Here is a 25,513-nt window from a genome sequence, read left to right as displayed (position 1 = left end):
GCTAACTGCTATATTTATGATAAATTAAACAAGACAAACGCCGCCCTATAGACTTGCCTGCAACAGAAGACAAAGAAATGATGAGGGCCATGAAAAGATTGTTTAATTCCATGAAAATATTTTGAAGAGAACGACTATTATTTAACAAAGCATTGAAACATTTAAAAAAATCAACACGTGCACGAAAGATTAAAAATTACTGAAAAGTTATGACTCAAAGACAATTAATTCTCAACATTTCAAAATAATTTTAGCCAACTGTGCAAGTACAAAGATTTTTTCCCCCTCCCCTTTACATTTAAACTACCCTCATAAAGGTTGCTTTATAACCACAGGAAGGAAAATATCCTCCTGAGTTAACAAATCCTGCCTTACAAAAAACAGTAGCACAAAAGAACTATTAGTCCTTTACTAGAAGTGTTAAAAGCAGCTCAAACTGGCTGTTAAACTAAATCCATAGGGTTCCTTGGCTGGAAGAGTGAGAACCTTAAAATCATTGTCTTTCATTTGGAGATATATATTTTTTTTATTTAAAAAAAAAAAGCCAGCATTAAACGAACAACTATTCGATGTAGTTTGGTCAGTAATGGCATATGGTCACATTATTATAAATAACCCTGTTTACAATATCCCAAAACTCTTAACCTTTAGTGTTTTATCACCCTCAATGTAAATATACTAAATCATCTGTGTAATAGTGGCTAGTAACACTGAAAAAAAGTTCTAAAGGAATCCACCAGCATCGCTGTGTTCAAATATTGCTTTGATTTCCCACCTTCAGAAAAGCAGGATTTTAAATATTACCACAAACAGCAGTAAGCTGGTTTATGAAGCTTAAATTTAACCGCTCCTTTCCCCCCCCCCATCCCTCCCCTTATACTAAGATGACCCTATTTTGCTTAGATTCGATGTTTTCATTAACATAATTCACAAATGGCAAGACAAATAACATGAGCAATGACCAGGGTGCGGGAGACAACTATATTTACATGTATAAACGTGTCCAAATCGCAATTATGTTTACAAATAAAAAGTGCACACAGATCATTACAAAGTTATCACTTCAATTTTTAACTGGGTTCCTTACAATAAAGCATACTTGGAAACAAGACAAGCACGGCAGTTCGTTTGAAAACTGGTGTCTTTTATCCCATTCCCCAACTCGAAAAAAATAATAATAATAGGCAATTTAAAAAAAAGGCTCCATAAAAATCCTATTAAAAACATTCATTGGACGTAAAATAAAATCGATACATGTACTTTTTGTTTTCCAACGTGTGTTGAACGTTCACAATGCACCTTGTTGTTGTGGAATGGTAGAGATCGAGAAAGCATCTACCATTGGCTACCAACAGCTGCAGAACTGTAGAAAGATTCACGAGGTCATACAGAGCTGAGACCCAATAGCCCTTGGCGGGATACTGAAGTGGTATTGTTGGCAACTCAACAGATTTAGGCACTCGAGAGTTTAAGGCAGCATCTGAATGACAAGCACTTGATTTCTGAAAAGAGTTGTTTGTCTTGCAGCGGCAAATCTGTGCTCTTTATTATTCCTAGGGTTTCAGTGCTCATGAGAAATTATTGAGGTGCTGAGGATAGGCTGGGATGGCCTAGTGCTGAAGATGTATTCCATCCCCAAAGCAGAATGAATGTTACTTTCACAGCCGGTGTTAACGCCAAAGAACTGGAAATGGTCACAATGAAGAAGATAAAACAAACGGACAAATTACAGCGACGTAAAACGGGGCGCAGGGGGAATATATTAAAAAAAAAAAACACTTTAGTGCTGGAGGATGCTACAAATGCAAGAGACGAGGAAAGAACTATGGAAGTACAAAAACATTAGGCGAACATGCCTGACGCATTATCTAGACATGCAGGAGGTTAGGGCGAGCATGGAAGTGGCACACAGGCAGAAGACTGTCAATGAGAAGATTTCGGACTCAATGCCGATTTGTAAAAAAAAATGGATATGGAAAAGGAAGCAGCTGAAAACAGCCAGTATAAAAATGCAAGTGGTAAAAACAGCTAGCATTTCAGAACGTCAAACTATGGGAGCGGGTATGTTTTCAAACCGGGGTGGGGTTTGGTTCTGTTGGAATGGAGCGTTTTAGCTTACCACAATTTGGGAACACACAAAGAGAAATGCTAACATTGTTAGTGAGAAACATATGCCTACATGCTTTCATGCAACTGGCTTTCCCCCATTTTGCTGGGCCTAACACCCTCCCCCCCAAAAAAGCAGCTGCATGTAAACCTCCTTCAACATCTCGCCCATTTTCTCAGAAACCCGCTTCAGGAACCTGCAATCCGAGAGGAAAAGAAGAACAGAACAGAATTACCAGGGGCCGTTCAAAAAAAAAAGAGAGAAGCACAGTCATTTCCCCCCGCCTTTATAAAACATCCACCTCCGATTATTACGATTATACTAGATAAATGGCTCAGATCCTTTGCAAGCGTTCTCCGTGTCACACTTTCCGAACAGACGTTCAACTCAGTAGAAAATTAGTGCAATTTAACCTCCAAATGGTCCCTAGCTCCCGAGTGAAAATGCACAAGTATAGAAAGCCCAAGTAATACAAGTTAGAACACGCCAATTCTAATCATTCGATACCGCAGATTAACATCTTTCATAAAACAACCGGCATGAAAACGTCTCCACGTACAAAGACCTTTTATCTCTTCATTTTTTTTAAACAAAAGGAACTGGTCTGCATTTATTCCTACGGGCACTTTCTAGAGGGATGAATGGAAGCAAGGAAGAGAGACTTGCAGGAAGCAGTTGTAAGCGGTTGTGTAATACAGAAATGTACAAAATCCCCAATACGAGAGAAAGAGCAAAAAAAAGGAGCCGATCAGAAAGCTACCCGGCCGCTATAGCCATTGCAATCCTCTGCAGGTAATCGTTTTTTAAGAATCTCGGATTTGATTTTTGAAAGGAAAAGCTGCAAAAAGTACTTCCAGAATAGGAATGTTTGGTGAGCCTACATCGCAACTCCCTAGGTTCCATGGTTCCACCACAAAACCGCGGTCGACTAAAGTGCACTCGACGAAACCGCGTACCTGACGTCATCACAGCGCGACGAAAAAAGCACGCTGTGAGCGGTAAAGCTAAAATTAATGCGTAAACCTAAACCTAACCCCCCCAAACCTAAACCTAAACCTAACCCTTAACCTAACACTAAACCTAACGCTAATCCTTAACCTAACCCTAAACCTAACCCTAACGCTTAACGTAACCCTAAACCTAACTCTAAACCTAACCCTTACCTTTACGTGAATCGGCTTGCTTTAAAAGCGCTTTTTAAAGCGCCCTTTTTTCTCCGCGGTCGTTGTTGTCGCGCTGCTGATGACGTCAGCGACGCGCTTTAATCGGGCGCGCTTTAGTGGACCGCGGTTTTGTCGTGCCACGGGTTCCATTACATGCAGCCAACGGCATGCAAAGTTTTCAAAGTTTTCCTCTCCTTCTGCATAACTTTACATTGTATTAGCCTGCAGACTGTTCCTGCAGGGTATCAAATGGGCAGAGGGGCAACGAGAAGTAGAGCTGCTTGTTCAGAAAACAAAAGTTAAAAGCCAATCTTCATCTTCATTTAATTAAGATTTAGTTATTGCTTGGACACCCGGAACGAGCTCTGGTTGAAGAAGAAGAACCGATTGCCCGGAGATGGTATTAATTTTGTTCTAAAATGACGCTCTTTTAAAACGAAGCAGTTAAGCTTTACAAGAATTAACATTAAAACCATGAAAACCAATAAAATACGGCCTGAGAAAGAAGACATACAATGTACATTTAAGCAAAGCTGAGAACAATCTAAAGTTGTTATAGGCAGGGATTTTCCAGCTTCAAAACTGAACTCTTAAGTTTGGGCTCCTGTAGCCAATCACATATTGAAAGGACTCCTAAAACGGTTTTGGATTTTTCCCATCCAATTACGTGCTTCCGTATTCATTAAGCAATGTTCATGGACAAGACGATGGACTGGAGATTAGATATAGGTTACTGCACCTTTACTGTTTTTTTCTAGAGTTACATCTATGTAGGTAGTTGGCACGTATCCTTCTTCTCCGTTCTGCCTCCGAGCTCTTGTCCATCCGTCTCCTTTATCTTCCTCTATAATATACAAAACCTCCCCTTCTTTCATAGCCAGGGTGCCTTCATTGTGACCTAGGAGGAAATCAAAACGAAGTGTAGCGTTTAGGGTTTCTTATTCCCGTGGAGGATTTACCGTATATACTCGAGTATAGGCCGACCCGAATATAAGCCGAGGCACCTAATTTTACCACAAAAAAAAAACTGGAAAAGTTATTGACTCGAGTATAAGCCTAGGGTGGGAAATGCAGCAGCTACCGGTAAATTTCAAAAATAAAAATAGATACCAATAATGTTTTTGAATATTTATTTCAAAGAAAAACAGTAAACTAGCGGTGTATTCAATGAAATACTTCACTCACCTCATGATGCTGATGTCCCGCTGTGATGATGATGTCCCGCCTCCTATGACACACGGCACAGTGATTCCTATCATTGGATCACTGTACCAGAGGAGGTGGGACATCGCTATGTGGCTGCTTGCCATAACAAGGAGGAGGTGGGACATCGTTGCAGAGCGGCAGGAGGGGGAGGAAGGGGAATCGTAAGACAGCCCTGCATTACATTAGAACGTGAGGAGGGGGGATGGTGCGGTGCGCGCTGCGCGGCAAACTGACACAGAGGGAGGGGAAACTCACAGAGGCACCGGGCCATTCACGAGTGTCACCCAGCGGCATGGCCCCGCCCCTTTTTCTCCTCCATTTCGGGCAAATTTTTCACTGACTCGAGTATAAGCCGAGGCGGCTTTTTTCAGCCCAAAAAGTGGGCTGAAAAACTAGGCTTATACTTGAGTATATACAGTAACACTGGTCTCTTTCTCAGCCCTCATTTTTTTCCCATTCTGGGAAGTGGGGGAACCATCATCAGTTCGCTGCAGTGGAACATATGTTTCAAATGTAAGCCAACAGATGAAAACCTGGTCTCTTGTTGCAAAGTTGAATCCTTGCCAACGGCTGCTTTTCTAATCTAACATGTTTATTTTGTTATAATGCAGAAACGCATTACAGCATGCATTTCCCAGAACTTAAACCAGATGCCATTATAAAAATTTACATACAATTGTATTTAGATTATCGGGGGGGGGGGGGACTGCATACAAAGATGCACACACAATGTTGTGCTGGTGTTGGTGTGTGTGTGTGTACACCAGTGGTGGGTTTCAAAAATTGTTCGAACCTACTCTGTGGGTGTGGCCTCCTTTGTGGGAGTGGCTTGCCACCCCATGTGACCGGATGGGAGTGGCTTGCAGCCCGTGTGACCGGATATGAAGATGCCGACGACCCTTGTCAGAACCACCTTAAATTACCTCACACACAGCACTGGCATGCATAAGAATAGGATGTAAACTTGTTTTTTAAAAGGCATCTTTGGTTTGCGTTAAAACAACTTCAACGCACGCAATGTTCTGATTGCACCACAAACGCAGTAGTCATCCTTACCTTTCACAGAGGCAGTGAGTTTTATAAATAGGAGCATGATAGTGTAGAATAATCATATCCAAGGACCAGTGGTGGGTTTCAAAAATTTTTGGGAACCTCTTCTGTAGGTGTGGCCTGCTTTCCGGGTCCACTGGTGGAACCTCTTCTAACCGGTTCGGTAGATTTGACGAACCGGTTCTGGTAGGAACCCACCACTGGTGTACACATACATAGAGGAATGTGCATATACACCGAGCTTAAATTAAATGCTTTTGAGAGTTCCAATCTCCTGTAACTGGCTGGTGACTGATTGCTCATTAAGAAATGCGTTTGCTACCTGCATGATATGTCTTTGGTAGGGAGAGATTTAAGGTCATTGGTTCTACTGTAGCATTTACTTGGATTCTGCTTTCTTAAGACAGGCTGTCAAATGGATAAGAATGCCCTATACATGCTAATTATAGCTAATAATGCTATGCTGCTGAGCTTTCAAATTGCCTAATTCAAAAATTGCGTTTGTTGAGTTTTCCACGTTGGTTGAAATACAAATACAACTGTGGGAAGTTATCACCCAGCCCTCTCCCAGAAAAATGAAATATCCTAGGAAATATTGAAAAGGCAGAATATTTCTCTGGATGTGAAAAGAAAGAAACATGTTCTAAAAGACAGAATAGCTGCCTGTAGCTTCCTGCCCATCCCCACTTTGTCAATGGGCCATTGAGAAGGCCAGACTAGTCCCTTTTACATAATAAAGACTTCTCCACTGCAGCCCCAGGGGGGATGGGAGTAAAGGCATGATAATATTGGCCATTTACTCAACTGACCACATGGCATCTGAGAACTCATCCATACCTGGATTCAAACACAGCCTAGAGAGTTGCTCCTGCATGGCCTCATGGGAGTCTGACAACCAATCAGAATACATTTCTTACACAGGAACAGGAAACAGAGAGGTGGGACTGAACAGGTTATAAAAAGCCTAGCAAGCCCCTCCTTCTTCTCCACCAACATCGAAGCCTGTGATCACCTTTTCTGTTCAGGGCTCAAGCCATGTGGTCCTTTCCACAATAAACCATCTTTCCAAGCAGCCTCCATGTCTCCAGTGTCTTTTCCCCACTTGGAGTTGAACCCAGAAGGACATTTCTTTCAACACAACCTTACCAAGTGTACTGTGCATTAGGAAGAAGCTTCCAGCCCCAAAACCAGAGAATCCAGTATTTCTGCAACATGGTTTACGTGGAGCATTTAGCAGAGACTAGCCCTAATTTTGTGGTAAATTACACGCCTTGAGTTCCTATTGTTCTTATAGTGTAACATTCTTAACACTACAAATCGTGTTTTTGTTGAACAATAAAATCTCAAAATATCCTGGATTGATTCAAGGTCACCTCCATTTATTCTACACGTAAGCTTAAGTCAAATTAGCCTTACCATCAAATGGATAGATAGCTTTACAATGTCCTATAGCTGGCAAAGGATCATCATCTTCAAACTCGTCATCAAATTCATTATGGGGGCCATGCTGCTGGGGTGGGCTCCGAACTTCTTGGTTGGCATCATCTGTGTAGCTCCCCTCCGGACTAAAATGTAATTAGATAACAGAAAGCACCTTTGCATTTCTTTTAACCAAATCCGCATAGGTTTTTCACTGGTTAAAACAGAATCTCAAACAGGTTCAGATTTCATTGCAAATCGTGAACCTTTGAGGAATAAACATAAACCCATCCTATATATGGACCTGAATACTGCACACACACCAGAAAGAGGGCTTAGAAAATATCTAGAGACCCGTCATATCCTGGACATAATCAGTATCAACTTCTCTCCTCAGGATGCTGCTATAGGGCATTCTATGCCAAAACTATTGAAAGTAGTCAGTCAGTCCGTCCGTCATCGCCCCCCCCCCCCACCGGTACCATCACTCTGCTGAACAATTTATCAATTGTTGTTTATTATGATCTATGACCTATTTACTTGCTGTTTACATGTACACTGTGAACTTATGCACCATAAACCGTGACCCGTCAAATGCGCGCATGTCAAAAGCGTGCCGACAAAACCGCAGTGAGAAAACAGCGAGGACGAAATCGCGCCCACAGAAGCGCGCCAATAAATGTGCACCGACGAAAGCGCGATTAGGGTTAAGGTAAGGGTTAGGGTTAGGGTATTAAGTTGTTTTCGCGTTGTTTCTTGATGGCGCGCTTTCGTCGGCGCGCATTTATTGGCGCTCTTATGTGGGCGCGATTTCGTCCTTGCTGTTTTCTCGACGTGGTTTTGTCGGCACGCTTTTGTCGAGCGCGCATCTATCGGTGAACTCCAGAAACAAATTCCTTGTGCGTCCAATCACACTTGGCTGATAAAGAATTCTATCTGTGATTCTATCTGTAAAATGTTACTGAAATATACAGGCAGGAGATGGAGGTTGTTGGAGACAGAACATACAATTTTGCTTTTAAAAACAAAAGAGCTTTGATTCCATCTGTCCAGCATATGAAAATATAGAGTAATAATGCTGGTGCTTTAAATGCACTCATTCTACTGGAATAAAATCCTGTCTCTCTTCTGTTACATCTTCAGACTCTCTCCACACACATGGTTATAATGGTAGGGAAAAAAATAACTATACATACCCCTGTCTAAAATTTCAAAGTGAAACAGCCCGTAATTTTTAATCCCCGCTTTACTTAAAATAGAAAATGAAACATTTTGTTTACCTAAAGAGTTTTTTTTTTAATTTCCACTGAAATTTAAAAAGAGCAGAGTATGTAGGAGTGTTTTACTTTTTCAGCCTGCTTTGTCTGTATAAACAACCCTTAACTCATAGTTTCAATCTTATTATACTTCAACTGCAATGTAATGGAATGAAGAGAAGCATATTTATTCCTTAGCCGTTAGCCAAGCATATAAAACTGACTGATGAATAGTAAAGCTTTTCTATGGGAGAAGGAGAATTATATGAAGTTGGTTAAATCATTTAAGTATAATTCAGAAAGGCATTTTTGCAGGTGGATCCCTCACATTCCTCTGGTTTTGTAAACACTTGTTATGAATACACAACATACCACTCTTCCTAAATATTATTTTTGTCTATTAAAAGACATGAATGTTTCACTTTTTTAAACAATTACAGCAATTTATGATAGATGAAAGAAATCAATTCACTAAAAAATGCAATTCTATTCTTTAAAAAAACCCTGAAGTTTCTAAATATACATATCAGAAGGTAACAAAAAAGAGAAAAAACAGGGTAGGAGACGCTGGTGAACATTGAGAGCTGTAGGTTTTTCCTTTTTATTGAATCAAAAAATCCAATAAAAGTGGAACTATGTAAATAAAATGTCTTTGTCATATGAAGATTTAATGCAAAGCTTTTTCAAGATGATGAGACGCAAATAGATCTTGTGGGGGAAAAAAGTCTTTTTATATTTCTTTAGACACACATGCGCACAGACTTTATATATTTTAGTAAAATGACAGGGTTCTCATTCCGCCTTGTCAAAGGACTGGATGAGAAGCCAGCTCTTCAGCGGCATCTGAATGAGGGAGAACCTTATTCCAGAAGTCAGGCGATGCTACAGAGAAGGCAGACTTCTGGCACACCTGTGCAAGGAGGTGCTTTGCAAACTAAGGAACATATTTAATGCACCTCTCTTCCAATAATTAAGTCAGTTGTATTTTCTGAGTATGTCTGGCTGTTCCTGGTTGAGAGGTGTTTTATATATCGTATGTTCTTGCTATTGCAAAGCACAACTTTCAGAGGACTTGCCTTGCTCTATATTTTAGGTATATAAATTACAGTCACTAGATTTACTTGTTTTAGAAATCTGGATTTACAATCTACTAGTACATCAGACAAAAAAAAGTGTAATATAATGACCTCTCTCTTCCTTGGGTTACGAGATGGTTGATGTCACTGCTGTGTCTTCGATCTCCTCTTGTTGCTACTTTACCTTCAACTTCAGAAAGCCATGCCTGAAGAGAGAGAGAAACCATGTTACCTGTGCCAGGATTAAATATTAAAATTCTGTTCAGGTGTTCAGAATGCTTCTGGAAGCCATAAGCTTATTTCTTGTACGTATGTTTCAGTGGTGGGTTTTAAATTTTTTTAGAACCTCTTCTATAGGTATGGCCTGCTTTGTGGGAGTGGCTTGCCAGCCATGTGACTGGGTGGGAGTGGCTTGCCAGCCATGTGACTGGGTGGGCGTGGCCAACTTGTAAAATGTGGTGAAACTAACTTAACAACACTCTTGCTTAGCAACCAAAATGTTGGCTCAGAAACTCTGGCATTTGAAGCACACAAGTCTTAAAGCTGTCAAGTTACAAGACCCTTGCACCCCTAACCCTTTAGGAAAAAAAAACACCCAGGGGTGTTCAAACTTGACAGCTTTAAGACTTGTGGACTTCAACTCCCAGAATTCCTCCTCTCGCTCTTCATCTTGATGATGTGCGGACGGGCGGGGGGGGGGGGGGAGGGAGCTGGAACCGGTTCTAAATGGCACTGTAGTTTTGTGGAACCTCTTCTATAGAAGAGGTTAGAACTGGCAGGAACCCACCCCTGGTATGTTTGCACTTTTAGATGTTTTACAGTTTTGGTTTTTTTAAAAAGGGACATTGGCCTTCTGCAGTTCAAAATGACAGCCTCCAACATTATGGTTCTAATTATCCACTTGGTTCCATATGGGTGTTAAAGGCCTACTCATAGGCACGTACCGTATTTTTCGGAGTATAAAACACACCTTTCCCCCCCAAAAAAGAGGGTGAAAATCTGGGTGTGTCTTATACACTGAATACAGCGTTTTTGGCCTCCCGAAATCCCGCCCCCTTTGCAAAAATGGCTGTGCATAGCTTTTAGGAAGCTTCCAGAGTACTCGTGGAGGCAGGGGAGGGCAAAAATGAGCAAAAAATGCGCCATTTTTTGCCCCCCCCCGCCCCCAGGAGCACTTTACAAGCCTCCTAAAGGCTAGGCATGTCCCTTTTTTGACAAAAACGAGCCCGTCTCGCCATCTCTTCATAGGACATCTGTTCTGACCCCCTCATCGTCCAGTAACAAAAACCGAGACAAGCTTAACTAGAATGTACTTTAATAGCAAGAAACCAAAACCTCGATAGCTGAAAGCCAAGCATAAACAAACAGATAAGGACCTTGGCAGCAACTCAGACAAACCTTGGCAGCAATCCAGCCTGCCAAGTTAATTACAACAGTTCTCTTTAGTCAATGTGTTGACTTCTGCAAGAGGGGCGTGTGCACAAGCAGTCTTTTTTATAGTCTGGAGAGGAGCCTAATGACCACCAGCTGAGCGCAATTACCTTCTGTACTTGCGTAACTGTTCCTGACGCCTATTAGCTCTTCGATTCCGGGCATCCAGGAATAACTCACTGCTGGCTTCTGGATCACTCTCCCTTATCTCCTCCCCACTGCTCAAAGGCTCAGGTGCCTCCTGGTGGCCAACCAGTCTCTCTGCGCCCTGCTCAGAGTCGGAACCCTGTCCAGGTTCCTCCACATCCCTCCAGAGCCGACTCATAGGGCCCCTCGCTGTCGGAGTCTGGTGGCAGCTCCAACGGCTCCTGCTGGGCCACAACAACATCTCAACACTGGAACGTCACTGCAGGGATAACTCGCTAAGGGCACTGGATGGAGAGCCGGACAAGCAAGTGGGCTGTCAAGAGGGTGGCAGCAGTAGGTTGGCTCTGACTCGAATGCTGAACCAGCAGTTTGGCTCCAACGGGGAAGGAGTGGAGAGGCAGCAGCAGGAGGGAGCTTCCTATTTTGACACTCCCCGCCATTGTCTCTGAGCCTTGGGCTGCACCACAGTTTAATAACCCATGGCTCTGCCACTTTTTTTTTGCTAAAGTCCTGCAAGTTTTTTTTTCCTAAAGTGCCATGGCTCTGCGAGATTTTCCTCCCCTAAAGTGTCTTTATGAGCTGGAGCTCAGGTCTCGAACCTGGGCTGATAGCTTTCTAGCTGGCAAGCCCATCATCTTAACTGCTGAGCCACCGCTTCGGTACAGACCTTGAATATTTTTAAGTGTCCTGCAGGCAAAACCATCCACATAATTATTATCAATTACTACTGCTGCTCCGTTCAACTGAATATTAGATCTAGCTGGAATAGAAATGGAGGCTATTGCAAATGGACTGAAATGCTACAGCAAAGATGACTTTTGCCTCCTCTGATTTGAATGACTCTTAGGAGCTTAACCTTGGTTAAGAGTCTGAAAAGTTGTACTAATCGTAGTCTAAAAACTATCCAATAAACAGATTTTTTTACCTCGTTCTTGTGGATTTCCATCCGCAGACGGTCCATGTTGTTCATAGTTTCCATTAATTTTGGCTGAAGACTTCCCGGATCACCCATTTGTGGGTTTTTCTCGTACACATCTTTCATTTTGATGAGGGCATCTCTACAGAAAAATGCAATTGTCAAGGAGTTCATCAAATGATGCTCAACAGCCCTGCCTCTGTTTATCATCTTTTGGGGAGAAAGAAAACTTGAGTGTATATCAGAACCAGAGGAACGATGAACTGGCTACCAAGTGGCACAGTAGTTAGGAAGCAGTACTGCAGGGCTAACTCACTGCTCATTCCAGGGGTTCGATTCTGAGTGGGTCAAGGTTGACTCTCAGCCTTCCACCCTTCAGGAGTCGGTAAAATGAGAACCCAGATTGTTGGGGGCAATATGCTGACTCTGTAAACTGCTTAGAGAGGGCTGGAAAGCTCTACGAAGCAGAGTAAGTCTAAGTCAGTGGTAGTCAACCTTTTTCTACCTACCGCCCACTAATGGATCTTTCTTGATGGAAAAATTTCCTTACCGCCCACCAGTTTTTGCGCAAGTGCAGAACATGAGCATATTTTTTTTTTCAGACATGGCTTCTAAATTTGTTTCACAATTTAACAACTACTTTTATGTTTTGATCTGCACTCCACACAGTGCTTTTTCCCCTCCTCTTTTCCCTTTTATTACAAACACCAAAAACAATGCTGTATTGGGTGCCAATTTTTATTAAGTGTCTCCATCAAAACAAAATTCCTTTTCCTGCTTTCTTCTTCTTTACCTTTCTTATAGTATTTCACTATATCAAGGATCTCTTTTTCCTTTTTTTATTTTCTCCTTCTTCTTCCTTTACTTATTTCTTTCTTTTGTTTTATAAGATAACAAAACTTAATTTATGAGCCAGACTAAACACTGCTTACTCTCCTCCTTTATTTTATCCCCTTTTCTCTATTTTTCTTCCCTTTTTTGGTTATTTTTTTTTTGATCTTTTCCTTTTTATCTCCTTTTTTTAACCTTCCTTATTGCAACGTACAAAAGTAAGGCTGAGCTAGTTAGCCCACTTATTATTATTAGCCAACAACAATTCTCTCCTGCCTATAACTTTTCTTTCTCCTATTTTACAACTGCTCTGCTCCGCTTTATTTTATAAGATAACAAAACTTATCTGCCTGTCCCTGCTATCAGTTTCCACTCCCCCCCCTTCCTCTTCCCACGTGTTTGCTTGCACGCGCACGTTGGTTTATTGATGTGTGCGCTCGCTCAAAAGGAGGTTTTAACCTCCGAAGTCCCTACCACCCACCTGGAATCCCAAAACCCCCACTAGTGGGCGGTAGGGACCAAGTTGACAACCCATGGTGTAAGTGCTAATGCTACTTATCTATACTTGTGATTCTTCAATTTATTAATCTGTGAACTCACAGAAATAGGTTGGGTCTTGTAATGCTTCACAGATGTTGGCAGGAAGCTGTCCCCTTTGTGTATCACAACTACTCTTTTATGTGGCGCATAGCATCTGCTAACTTCCTCAGAAACAAAAGTTGCATTCAACCCTAACAGAACCGAACAAATATAGAGTAAAATTATCTGAATTTAGAGATAGACAATCCACAGCTGGCTTTTGTGATTAGTACATATGGGTATGCCTATGTGGTAGGAACCAGGTTTATTTGGTAGGAAGCAAAATCTGGAATTGATTTTTTTTCCCCGAGTTTGCTTTCGGTCAAATAAATATATTTTAAAATATTTCAGTTACCGTATATACTCGAGTATAGGCCGGCCCGAATATAAGCCGAGGCACCCAATTTTACCACAAAAAACTGGAAAAGTTATTGACTCGAGTATAAGCCTAGGGTGGGAAATGCAGCAGCTACCAGTAAATTTCAAAAATAAAAATAGATACCAATAATGTTTTTGAATATTTATTTCAAAGAAAAACAGTAAACTAGCTCTGGGACATCGTTATGTGGCTGCTTGCCATAACAAGGAGGAGGTGGGACATCGTTGCAGAGCGGCAGGAGGGGGAGGAAGGGGAATCGTAAGACAGCCCTGCATTACATTAGAACGTGAGGAGGGGGGATGGTGCGGTGCGCGCTGCGCGGCAAACTGACACAGAGGGAGGGGAAACTCACAGGGGCGCCGGGCCATTCACGAGCGTCACCCAGCGGCATGGCTCCGCCCCTTTTTCTCCTCCATTTCGGGCAAATTTTTCACTGACTCGAGTATAAGCCAAGGCGGCTTTTTTCAGCCCAAAATGTGGGCTGAAAAACTCGGCTTATACTTGAGTATATACAGTATCATCCCAAGATGATATAAAGGTTACCTCCTCTCTTAAGAGTTCTTTCCTGGAACTATAGTAGTGAACGAGATTATATTTTCTCTCATTTACTCAGACAAATGTTAGGTTATGAACAATTTAGATTTTGTCTAACAATAACACTGTAGGAACAGATAACAGAGGTGATAAAATAGTTTTCTTTCAGAGGCACACTGACACTTATTACCATTTTCACAAGGATTATTCATACAGGTAGTCCTCGATTTATGAGGATTAGGAATTACAATGGCCTTAGAACAGGTATTTTATGTAACTTACTTCCGTCCATTGTAAATTGTGCCTCCCCCCCCCATTTACAATCGACTTCCACATCCCAGTTAATAACCACAGCACAAAATACCCATTAGGAAGAATGGGTTTGCTTAATGACTGCACCATTAGGTTAGTGACTATGTGGTTTACTTAACAACCATTGCAAAAAAAAAATGTCAGGAAAATAAGTCTGATCACACAGGTGCCTTGACTTACAACTTTAATAGCTTACACTGGATTTCCGGTCCCAATTGTGATTGTAAATCAAGGACTACCTGTATTCCCTCCCCAGATACTAATTATCTCATTTTTCTTTCCTTGTTTTTACACCCTATAATTGTCAACTTCCTGTCACTACTGTTATCTTCATTCTTGCCACGTTTCTTTAAATGTTTAGATGCTGGTTATCAATTAAGTCTTTCTTTGCATTCTATTCAAACAATAAACTCCCATTTCATCACAACCAGAGGAAGATAACTGTTCACAAAGTGAAAGATGAGAGTTCCACCATCTTTTGAGGAATAAAAGGTGAGCTTTAGTGCTACATAATGGTGGACTGATATCATTCCTATGAGCCACAGTGGCGCAGTGGTTAGAGTGCAGTACTGCAGCCTACTTCTGCTGACTGCAATTTGGCAGTTCAAATCTCACCAGGCTCAAGGTTGACTCGGCTTTCCATCCTTCCGAGGTCGGTAAAATGAGGAGCCAGATTGTTGGGGGGCAATAGGCTGACTCTGTAAACCGCTTAGAGAGGGCTGTAAAGGCTCTGTGAAGCGGTATATAAGTCTATTGCTATTCAAAGCCTATAAATGTGAATCGGACAGATCGCAACTGAGGAACCAAAATTCCAAATGCTTAGTGGGATTTATGATAAATCAAGTCAAACGGATGCTTGAAATGAAGGAGTTTCAAATCCCTAGTTACAGCAAAATAAAAATCAGCATCAAGAGTCAAAATAACGTAAATACTTTTGATCATTCTCTTTCTGCAATTCTCTGTTAAGCTCATCAATCCGCTGCTGAAGTTTTTTCCGCCTTTGTTCTGGTGGCAAGTGACTGAAATCTTCTTGGGAAGGACCCTAAAAACCAAAGAAGAGACGTTTTAGAAATGGCAGCTCTCCCACTGATACTTCTGTTGGCAGTAAACCAGGGATGGGATTTTACCAGTTCGGACTGGTTCGGGAGTATCGGTAGCTCCGAAGATCAGCTGAGAGCGAACCAGTTTGCTCCAACCTTCAGGTGGGGCCAACGTGCCTTCCCCTGGGCTATACTGACATATATTTCCTTGTTTTTTAGCCCAGGTGATTGGCGCAGCAGAGCAAATTGCCACACTTCAGCTGTTTTACTCACCTGGGCTGCAGTTCAAGGAAAGTTGTTTAGCTTTGTTTAAACCCAATGGGCGGGCGCAAAGGGTCTGCTTGGCGTATGCACGAGCGAAATGAGTCGTTACTTATAAAGCCCTGCATGGCATCGGACCTGGGTACCTGAGAGACCGCCTCCTGCCAATTACCTCCCAAAGACTGATTCGATCGCACAGGCTTGGCCTTCTCCAGATTCCATCTGCCAGCCAATGTTGGCTGGCGATACCCCCCCCCCCGGGGAGGGCCTTCTCTGTTGCTGCTCCGGCCCTCTGGAACGAGCTCCCTGTGGAGATCTGGACCCTTACTACCCTCCCGGCCTTCCATAAAGCTACTAAGTCCTGGCTGTTCCGGCAGGCTGGGAGCTATTGAAGTTTCTGGCCCCACTTCAATTGTGAATGTTGTTGTATTTTTAAATTGTTGTATTGTCTTGTATTGTCTTATTTATCCCCTCTCCCTGTTTTATTGTAAGCCGCCCGGAGTCCTTCGGGAGTGGGGGGCATACAAAACCAATAAAACTCAAACTCAAACTTTCTCTCTAAGCAAACTGATTGTTAGACTGGTTGAATCACACCACTGCAGTAAACCCAATAGTTCTTTGCGGAATAATACAGTTGAGTGAGATAAGTTTTCCCACTTCAATAATGCTGCAAACTATAGATCTAGAAAATATGTACATCAAATACTGAATTTGGTATCTTGATGATCTACTCTTCTTTGCTATTCCAAAGTGATAATCAAACAATCTGCAAAGGGATGTAGTGGATTACTATGTTCTTTCCCAATATGCTTAGAGTAGAATATGACAATATTCTTATTACAAACCACAGAACAAAATAAGCTTTAGTTATAGAAAAGGAAATGGAATTAATATATTAATAAGAGAATTATAATGCATCTTCTTGCAATTTTGGAAATTATTTGAGGGAGGGGGAAAAAAACCCCTCCAGAAATGGTATAGATTTATTAATCTATTTGCTCTAGCACCATCCAAAACGCCTAATGTACAATATATGTGTTGGTTTTTCTTCAAATCATATAAATGTTTCTGCCATTTTTTTAAAAAAAGATTTCTCTAAAAAGACATAAACTTAGCACCCTGATAATTATCAACAGTAAACTGGAAGCCAATCTCAGCAATGCATATTCCTTTCCCAAAATGAAGATATATTTCAACTTTAATTGTGGTTAAGCAGTACATTTGTGCCAATATCAACATAAGCAGATGTTTTACTCAGATTTGAAATGTTAATTTAACATGGGAATACTTGTATACGTTGAGAGTTTTTAAAACTGTGACTATAATTTAGGGCAGTGATGGCTAACCTTTTCTGGACCAAGTGCCCAAAGCACGCATATGCACCCCCCGTACATGCGCCCCGCCCCTGGTGCATGCACACGCGGGCCCCTGTGCTTGTGCGCACAGCTCCACGCACGTCCTTCACTTCCACCCGGGAGAGATTCGACAACCAGCTGGCCAGGGGGAGGCACACACACATGCGTGTGGGGGTTGAACTGGGGCAACGGCTTGTGGGCCCACAGAGGGCGTTGCATGCCACCTGTAGCACATGCTACATAGGTTCACCATCACGGGTGTAGGGCATATACTGCAGCATTGTGCCAATAAGGTTTCCCTTTATTATTTTACTATAATAAAACTAATTTTGGTAAAGCTGGCCAGCACAAGAGTGAATGCAATAGCAGTATACAGTAAGGCTATATCCATTTTGATTGTTTTTGTTGAAAATAGGTCTTCACAAACCTGTGATAAAGGTCCTTCTTTAGCCCAAAAGAGATTTCTTCTGAAGGAACGCTATTAATCAACTTGGAAGTAGCCCATTTCAAGCTTCACTGAAACTCATTGGAATCTTCTCCAACAGAGATGATCACATGTCAAAGTTTAGCATGACCCGACAAATGCGCGCACGACAAAAGCGTGGCGACAAAACCACGGCGAGAACACTGCGACGTCATAAACGCGCCCACAACAAGGCACCGACAAAACCACGCCCACAAAAACGCGATTTAAGTTAAGGTAAAAGGTTAGGGTTAGATTCAGAGTTAGGTTTAGGGTTAGGTTTAGGGATAGGATTAGGGTTAGGATTAGAGTTAGGGTTATTAGGTTGTTATTAGTTGTTTGTTGAAGGCGCGCTTTTGTCGGCACGCTGTTGTCGGCGCGCTTCTCCGCGCATTTGTCGGTGAACCAAAGTTTAGATCAAAATTGATCAAAACCAAGAAAAGCAGCCCCCCAAATCTGTAAACCAACAGCCACTTCTTTTTAGCCTCTATTTCTTGTTTACCCGCAGCACATAACAAATTAACTTCATTAGCTCCATTTTCTGAAAAGCTTAATTTGGGAACAATTACGTCATACCCCTAAATCAAATTACTTGGCATGAGTGCAGACTGAATTTAAACAGAAACCTTTTTTAAAAAATCTTACAAAAATTTCCCTTCCAAATCCTCCAAATATATTGAAGAGCATACAAACAATTTCTGTCACATTCAACACTGGGAACATAATTAGCAAATCCCAAGCTATAAACAAGCTGTTAACAAAGAAAAGATTCACAAATCCATTTACTTGAACACATGTGATTAACAATTTAATAAATTAACTATAGTACTCACTGGTTAATTACAAGCCAAAGAGAAATGTGCGAGCCTTTATTTTAATTGGTTTAACATCTGTTTAGAGAAGCTGAACAAGGCAGCTAAATCCACTTTTCTACATAATTTTATACAAATTTTTCTAGATCAATAGTTTTACTGCAAGTATTTTTCAGGAGAGGCATTAAAGAAGAGTCCCTAAATACAATATGGTAAAACATAATGATTTCATATCATCTTACATTCTATTATTACAACTCAATTGATGTTAGCGATGTTCTTATGCCCCTTAAGAAAAACAGATTTTCTTGGGAACTTTCTACATTTAATTTTTTCTATTTTTAAATATAGTACAAAGATCACTATCATGTACAATAAAATATCCCATAAGTGCTCAAGATAGCCAAGTTCCAGAGAAATTGAATGGGATCAGGGACTGAAAAACCCAGGAATTCTTACAATGCTGCCTTTCAACTGATTGCAGATAACTGCTTTCAGTACAATAAGCAACATTTGTTTCTAGCTTTTTCCACCATATATATCATTTCTACTGAATTCTGTGTAATTTTCTGTCAAAGAATTAATATCACTGTCAGGAATATCTGCAGAGATGTGTCCTTGCAGCACCGAGCTGCGTGCCCTGTCTTGTGTGTGTGTCACGGGTGGGTTTCAACCGGTTCGCGGTGGTCCCCGCGAACCGGTTGGTCGGCGAACCCGGAAGTAAGTAACTTCCGGGAACGGCGAAGGGCCCGCCCGCCCGCGCTCCTTACCCGGTTTTGACAAGTTCTGCGCTTCCACGCATACGCAGGACGCATACAGCGCCTGCGCGATCCTCCAGGAGCAGCTGGAGCATCGCACAGACGCTAGCGCGTGCACGAGGACACCACCGGCTCCGTTCCAACCGAACCGGTTGGAACGGGGCGAGAAACCCACCCCTGGTGTGTGTGTATTGTCATGTTGCACATATCCAAAAGGGGCAGAGCTTGCAGCAAAATGTTATGTTTCCTTATTTTGACAAAAGCAGAAGGAGGCTATCGATTGTTCTTATTTATGGAAATTAAGTTTCATGCTTTGTCAATTGGAAAGATAGCCAAAATTACATTTATATCTTCCTTTTTTTTTCTATTAGTCAATTTTTTTTCAGCAACTTCCTTTATATCCAGCAGCAGAAACGTATCAATTTTCCTGTTGATTCACAAAACTAACTAAAGCATTGTGCAGTATTATGACTGTGCACACTTAAGTTTTAACAGTTTTATTAGAATGACAATCTCTTAATATTTCTTCTTTTAATCATAGTAAATTATACTCAAGCATCAAGTTTCATTTTCCACTACTTCCGTAACAGTATTCTACATCGATAGTAATTCTACTATCGATAATTCTATCTCGACGTATTTCAATGTTATTTCAATTTTTAAAAAAAATTCAAATGATGTAAGTAGAACATTCACTGAAAATGGATATATATATTTTTAACCAAACCTGGTTAACTTTTCATTAACGTACCGTATATATATATATATATACGGTACGTTCATTAACGTACCGTATATATATATATATATATGGTACGTTAATGAAAAGTATAATGGATTATTTTATCACAATGAACCAGCTTCACCTTACTTCTAAATAATGGGTGAACTCCTATGAAATGTAAGACCTCTTAGTCAAACCTAATTTTTCTCTTTTCTTCACTAAATGCTCTTGTATGCTTCGTCCATTATTTCCAAAAACGTCAGAGCACTTTTGGGAGATGTACAAAGGCCCTCATTTATTCGGGAATTGGATGCAGAAATAGGAATTCACCCCCAAATAATTGTAAATATTCAGTCATTCAAACAGAACAATTTTAGAACACAAAAGACCAATTTTTCCCCCCACAGACCCAATTCGTATATAATGCGCGTAATTTGTATAACAGAGTTCAAGTAAGCTGTAAGTAAAATTATTCTCATTTCATAATGACAATGCATAAAACACATTCGACTTTGCAAGAAGAATTATAGGTAAAATTACCCGTATCGTATCTGTAATACAATCCATAAAAATAGCAGGAAATTTTGTTTACATCAAGCGCAAAACGAACTGTGAGACAAAACGACAAAAAAAAGTAGGCACATATCTTGACTACTCAGAACGACTATGAAATGGAGAGGCTATTTCATGCTATTGTTACAAATTACAGCAGACAAACCAGGACACACGCCTTACCGTCTTCATCGACCACTGACCAGTTTAGTTGGAAACAAGAAAGAAACAGGAAATTATTTGCATGCCACCAACCAGCATTTAGGAAGATTTCTGATTGTAAAATATCCATCCAATACCAGCTAATCTGGCATTATATTATTGAGAAGCAACTCCCATTAAATTAACTGGGGTTTGCTATCAAGCATACATAGTATGTATCCTCATTATGAAATATTCTGTTCTTATGCTCATTTTTATTATCATCTAAAGCAGTGGCCCCAGTGGCGGGATTCAGCCAGTTCGCACCTATTCGGGAGAACCGGTTGTTAACTTTCTAAGCAGCTCAGAGAATTGGTTGTTGGAAGAAATCTCATTGTGGTTTTTTTCCCCACTTTACAGGGCTAATCTTGTAAGGAAGGCAGGAAGGAAACATTCTGGTGTTGTTTCTAGCCTAATTTCTATTGCTGTCCTTACAGAAACTGCCTCTCTGGTTAACCTCCATTACATTGTAACAGTTAAGGCGAAGTGCCCGTCGGCTCGAGTGAGGTTGAGTTGGCCACGCCTGCACAGTCACATGACCTCCGAGCTACGCCTACCTAGCTGGTCATTAGGGCAGAGAACAAGTTGCTAAATTATTTGAATCCCACCACTGAGTGGCCCCCAACCTTTTGGGCACCAGGGACCGGTTCTGTGAGGAAAGGTTTTTCCGTGGACTAGAGGGGGGCGTGGTTTTGAAGGCTGCCTGCATCCTGTGGATAAAACTTCACTTGTTTGCATGCTGGCCAGAGGTGGGTTCCTATCGGTTCGCACCAGTTTGGTAGAACCGGTTCGTCAAATCTACCGAACCAGTTAGAAGAGGTTCCACCAGTGGACCCGGAAAGCAGGCCACACCTACAGAAGAGTTCCCAATTTTTTTGTAACCCACCATTAATGCTGGCATGCCGTTGACCCTGTGCCAGTCCACAGACTGGCGGTTGGGGGCCCCTGATCTAAAGTACTGCAATAATTATACATGGAGATTGTGGGGAGTCAGGGTTTTAAACAGAAGCAACCGCCCAACAATTCAGAAGTACAGGATAACATATAATATAAAATATTACTATATAACTATAGTACTATAACATATTACTATTTCTACAAAAAAGCACATGGGAACTCTACATAATGCAGAAACATTTCACAATGGCAATGATCTTAATTTTAGAGTCAAAATCTATAGTATAATCTTATTTAATTTAGAAAGATAATCCAATATTTAGATAAAGCTCCCAAAATTCTGAGGCTTATATACTTCTCTAGGCTTTTTTTTAAAGCTAGGTTTATCCACATGGGAAAACTGAAAATTCATTCAAGTGTTTTTCTCTGTTTTTGGTAGGTTCAGCTATCAATAGATGGCTAAAGCTATATGTAGTTTAAAGTCCATGCCTTTTTATTCAGGGGAAAAAAAAGAGTATTTGAGTTATCCTGTTTGTCAGGATTCTTGATTATTTTCAATTTTTTAAAATGATAATCAAAGGGTGATGATATATATAAATTGTTGAGTTTTTAAATGTTTAGGCTTTTTGTCCAATACAGGAAATGCTATTTCAAGTCTGTATATTGATTATGTACTGATTATAATAGAATAACAGAGTTGGAAGGCAGCTTGAAGGTCTTCTAGTCCAAACCCCTGCTCAGAAGAACCTCTATTGCAGTGTTTCTCAACCTTGGCGACTTTAAGTCCTATGGACCTCAACTCCCAGTTGAGGTCCATAGGACTTAAAGAATTCTGGGAGTTGAAGTCCACAGGATTTAAAGCCGCCAAGGTTGAGAAACACGGTTCCACCACAAAACCGCGGTGGACTAAAGCGCGCTCGACGAAAGCGCGTACGTGACATCATCACAGCGCGACGAAAACATCGCGCTGTGAGTGGTAAATTTAAAATTAAAGCGAAAACCTTACCCTAACCCCCCCAAACCTAACCCTAAACCTAACCCTTAACCTAACCCTAAACCTAACCCTTAACCTAACGCTAACCCTTAACCTAACGCTAAACCTAACCCTAACGCGTAATGTAACCCTAAACCTAACCCTAACCCTTAACCTAACCCTAACCCTAAACCTAACCCTTACCTTTATGTGAATCGGCTTGCTTTAATTTTATTTTAATTTTAATGTAATTTATTTTTTAATTTTTTTTGTCGCGCTGCTGATGACGTCACGTACGCGCTTTCGTCGGACGCGCTTTAGTGGACCGCGGTTTTGACGGGTCACAGAGAAACACTGCTCTATAGGTTATACATGGGTGTCAAACTCAAGGCCCATGGGCTGCATCCAGCCCACAAGGTGCTTAAATCCGGCCCACGGGGCCAGCTTGGAAATATTAAAGGACCAGCCCATGGTGTCTCTGCTGGCTAAACCTGCATTTAGCCCCCTGCGGCCCCCTCTGGCCAATAAAGTGCTCAGAAGGCCATTTAGGCTGAAAACGGGGCAGAAGGTGCCTTGAGTCCCCCCCTCTGCATCCCGTTTTGACAGTAAAGTATTGCAGGAGGTGTCTGCACCCCCCCTCCCGCCCGGTGGAAAACTACAATGCTGATCCAGCACTCGAAGAGATCCAGTTTGACACCCCTGGTCTATACCATTTCAGACAAATGGTTATCCAATCTCTTCTTTAAAACATCCACTGTTGGAGCATTCACAACTTCTGGAGCCGAGTTGTTCCACTGGTTAATTGTTCTAACTGTCAGGAAATTTTTCTTTAGTTCTAGTTTGTTTTTCTCCTTGATGAGTTTCCAGGGATGTGCAGTCAGGGGAGGCAGGGGAGGCAGAGCCTCACCACTGTCATCATGAAAATAAAAAAAAATGTGAAAGGAAAAAGGCAAGAGCTGAGGTCAGGCTGAGCTAGTTGCTGCCAGAGTCACCGTGGATGACTCTGCTTAGTGCTTAACTGTTTAGAAAAGCCCCTAAAAAAGCGCCCTCTACAGGAGGCAGCAGGAGAACGATGTGCCTCGTCTACTGGTGCAACTTTGTGTGTGTGTGTGTGTGTGTGTGTGTGTGTGTGTGTGTGTTTGAGAGAGGGATGAGGGAAGGAAAGAGGGAGGAAGGAGGGGAAGGGAGAAGAAAAAGAAAGAAAGAAACTTATTTAGCAAAGGAGAAAAACAAACGCTGTCGCTTTAAATCAGAACTGAGCATGCCTGGCTGTGGAATTCTGGGAGTTGAAGTCCACAAGTTTAAAAAACATTGCTGCCTCACCAGCCATAAAGCTCACCGCACGTCACTGTGAGTTTCCATCCATTGCTTTTTGTCTCACCTTCAGGTGTTTTGGAGAATAGGTTGACTCCCTCTTTGTGCTAGCCCCTTAGATATGGCCTATTTGGCATGAACAAACCCTTCCTAAGCTATGATATGGGACTGTATATATTTCCTTTTTTTATATATAACACAAATCATTACCATTTTCCAATCAGTATGGGAGATTAGATTCTAGCCGCGATAATGAAAGGCAATGTTCTTACAGAGATTGACCCTTTCACTTGCAATAGTGAGTCAGGCAGCTTATTAAATAAATAAATACATAAATAAATAAATAAATAAATATGCTCAAGACTAATGTTGCATCTGGAGAACTCTTGACAGTATTATTAAATTAAATTTTATTAAATTTGGCAGCCATCATTTTTTCAAATAGGAGTTAAATTCATCAATCTTCTCAACAGAGCCACCATGATTAAGTTAAGAGAAAGGAGAGATTGTAGATTGTGATTTTTAATGATTTACAAACTTATGAAAGATAAGTTTCTCTTACTGCAGTAATTATTATGCTAAGGGAATTTTTTTTTCTCAGAATGCTGGTATATGGCTATGATTAAAAAAATATAAGGATTAGATGTAATGTGAGTGCAGAATCTAGCTAAGTTTCAAAGATATAAAGGAAGCCTAAGAAATGTTTTATTATCTCTCAACTTCCTTAATTCCAACCAGACATGAGAACTCTTGCCAAATTTCTTTTTTCTTTCCTTATAAAATCTAACTTATCTGAAAAACTTAAAAGTGTGGAAGAATAACAAAATTATAATCCAAAGATACGTTTTTAATGAAGCCTAATCACATAATTTGTTCTAAATGAATGAACAAGGTTTTTTTGGTTCAAAATTGGCAATTTTTTTTAGGATAAAGAGCAAGAATTATAGATTAAAACCAGATGCTGAATGGAAAAATGACTACATCATTGTGTTCTAATTTAAGACAAGGAAATTATAAGAAATCCATAGCCAAAAGAGAGAGAAAAAAAAGACCAAACTAATTCACTACAATGAGAACCTATCTAATAATTAACTAGAACTGGTTATATCTTTGGACTCTGAACTGTTTCTCTCAAGACCAACTATAAGTATATAGTGTTATCACAGGTCTGCAAAAAACATTTTTCAAGAGCTGTTTTGGTTATTCCACATAATCCTTATGTTTTTTGGTGCGCTGAATCCGAAAATGACCTCCATTTTGTCATAGGACATCACGTTTCCTGACAATTTAGGTAACTATGTCAAATAAGGCAATACCTCAAAATAAATGGAAATAGACTTATAAAATTAAAGTTTTATTACAATATTTTCATGAAAATCCTTTTTTGAACTGAAATGAGATCACCTACACACACTAAACTCGATTCCTCTTCCTTGTGAGGCTCCTCTTGGTGCATTTACGCTTGTGAGTAGCATCTGGAATGTCTCTCTGAAGCATCCAACAGTAGTCTGCCATCATTGTAATGCTCCATTTTCCCTGGTATCTCCTTTCCATCTCTTTAATGTCTTGGTGGAATCGTTCACCTTGTTCCTCACTCACGGCTCCCAAATTTTCAGGAAAGTAGTCAAGGTGGGACTGGAGGAAATGCACTTTCAAACTCATCAGGCAACCTAAAGCTTGAAATGCTTTCAGCATTCTTCCGACGATCTTTTTGTAGTGAGGATCTTTGTTATTGCCTAAAAATTTATGTACGACTT

At 40.9% G+C, this 25,513-nt stretch overlaps 1 protein-coding gene across 4 annotated transcripts in view; it reads right to left on the bottom strand.

The window, feature by feature from the left end:
* Positions 1-86: 86 nt before the first annotated feature.
* The window catches only part of FNBP1L (formin binding protein 1 like), an 82,096-nt gene continuing 56,669 nt past the window's right edge, over positions 87-25,513 (bottom strand). Inside the window, exons 11-16 of one of the 4 annotated variants that reach the window (XM_087719262.1) lie at positions 20,555-20,569; positions 15,339-15,448; positions 11,781-11,913; positions 9,389-9,483; positions 6,943-7,091; positions 87-4,168 (exon numbers count right to left, since the gene is read on the bottom strand). In XM_087719262.1, the coding sequence (XP_087575388.1) occupies positions 3,990-4,168; positions 6,943-7,091; positions 9,389-9,483; positions 11,781-11,913; positions 15,339-15,448; positions 20,555-20,569 (681 nt within the window). In that variant the 3' untranslated portion in view covers positions 87-3,989. The remainder of the gene's footprint in view (positions 4,169-6,942; positions 7,092-9,388; positions 9,484-11,780; positions 11,914-15,338; positions 15,449-20,554; positions 20,570-25,513) is intronic. The other 3 variants (XM_087719261.1, XM_087719260.1, XM_087719259.1) reach the window with 3 other exon arrangements.

This window comes from Thamnophis sirtalis, unplaced genomic scaffold, assembly GCF_051295495.1.
Source record: "Thamnophis sirtalis isolate CommonGarterSnake01/CBP01778 unplaced genomic scaffold, rThaSir2_p1.2 scaffold_7, whole genome shotgun sequence".
NCBI classification, from domain to species: Eukaryota; Metazoa; Chordata; class Lepidosauria; order Squamata; family Natricidae; genus Thamnophis; species Thamnophis sirtalis.
This window is presented reverse-complemented; position numbering and strand designations above follow the sequence as displayed.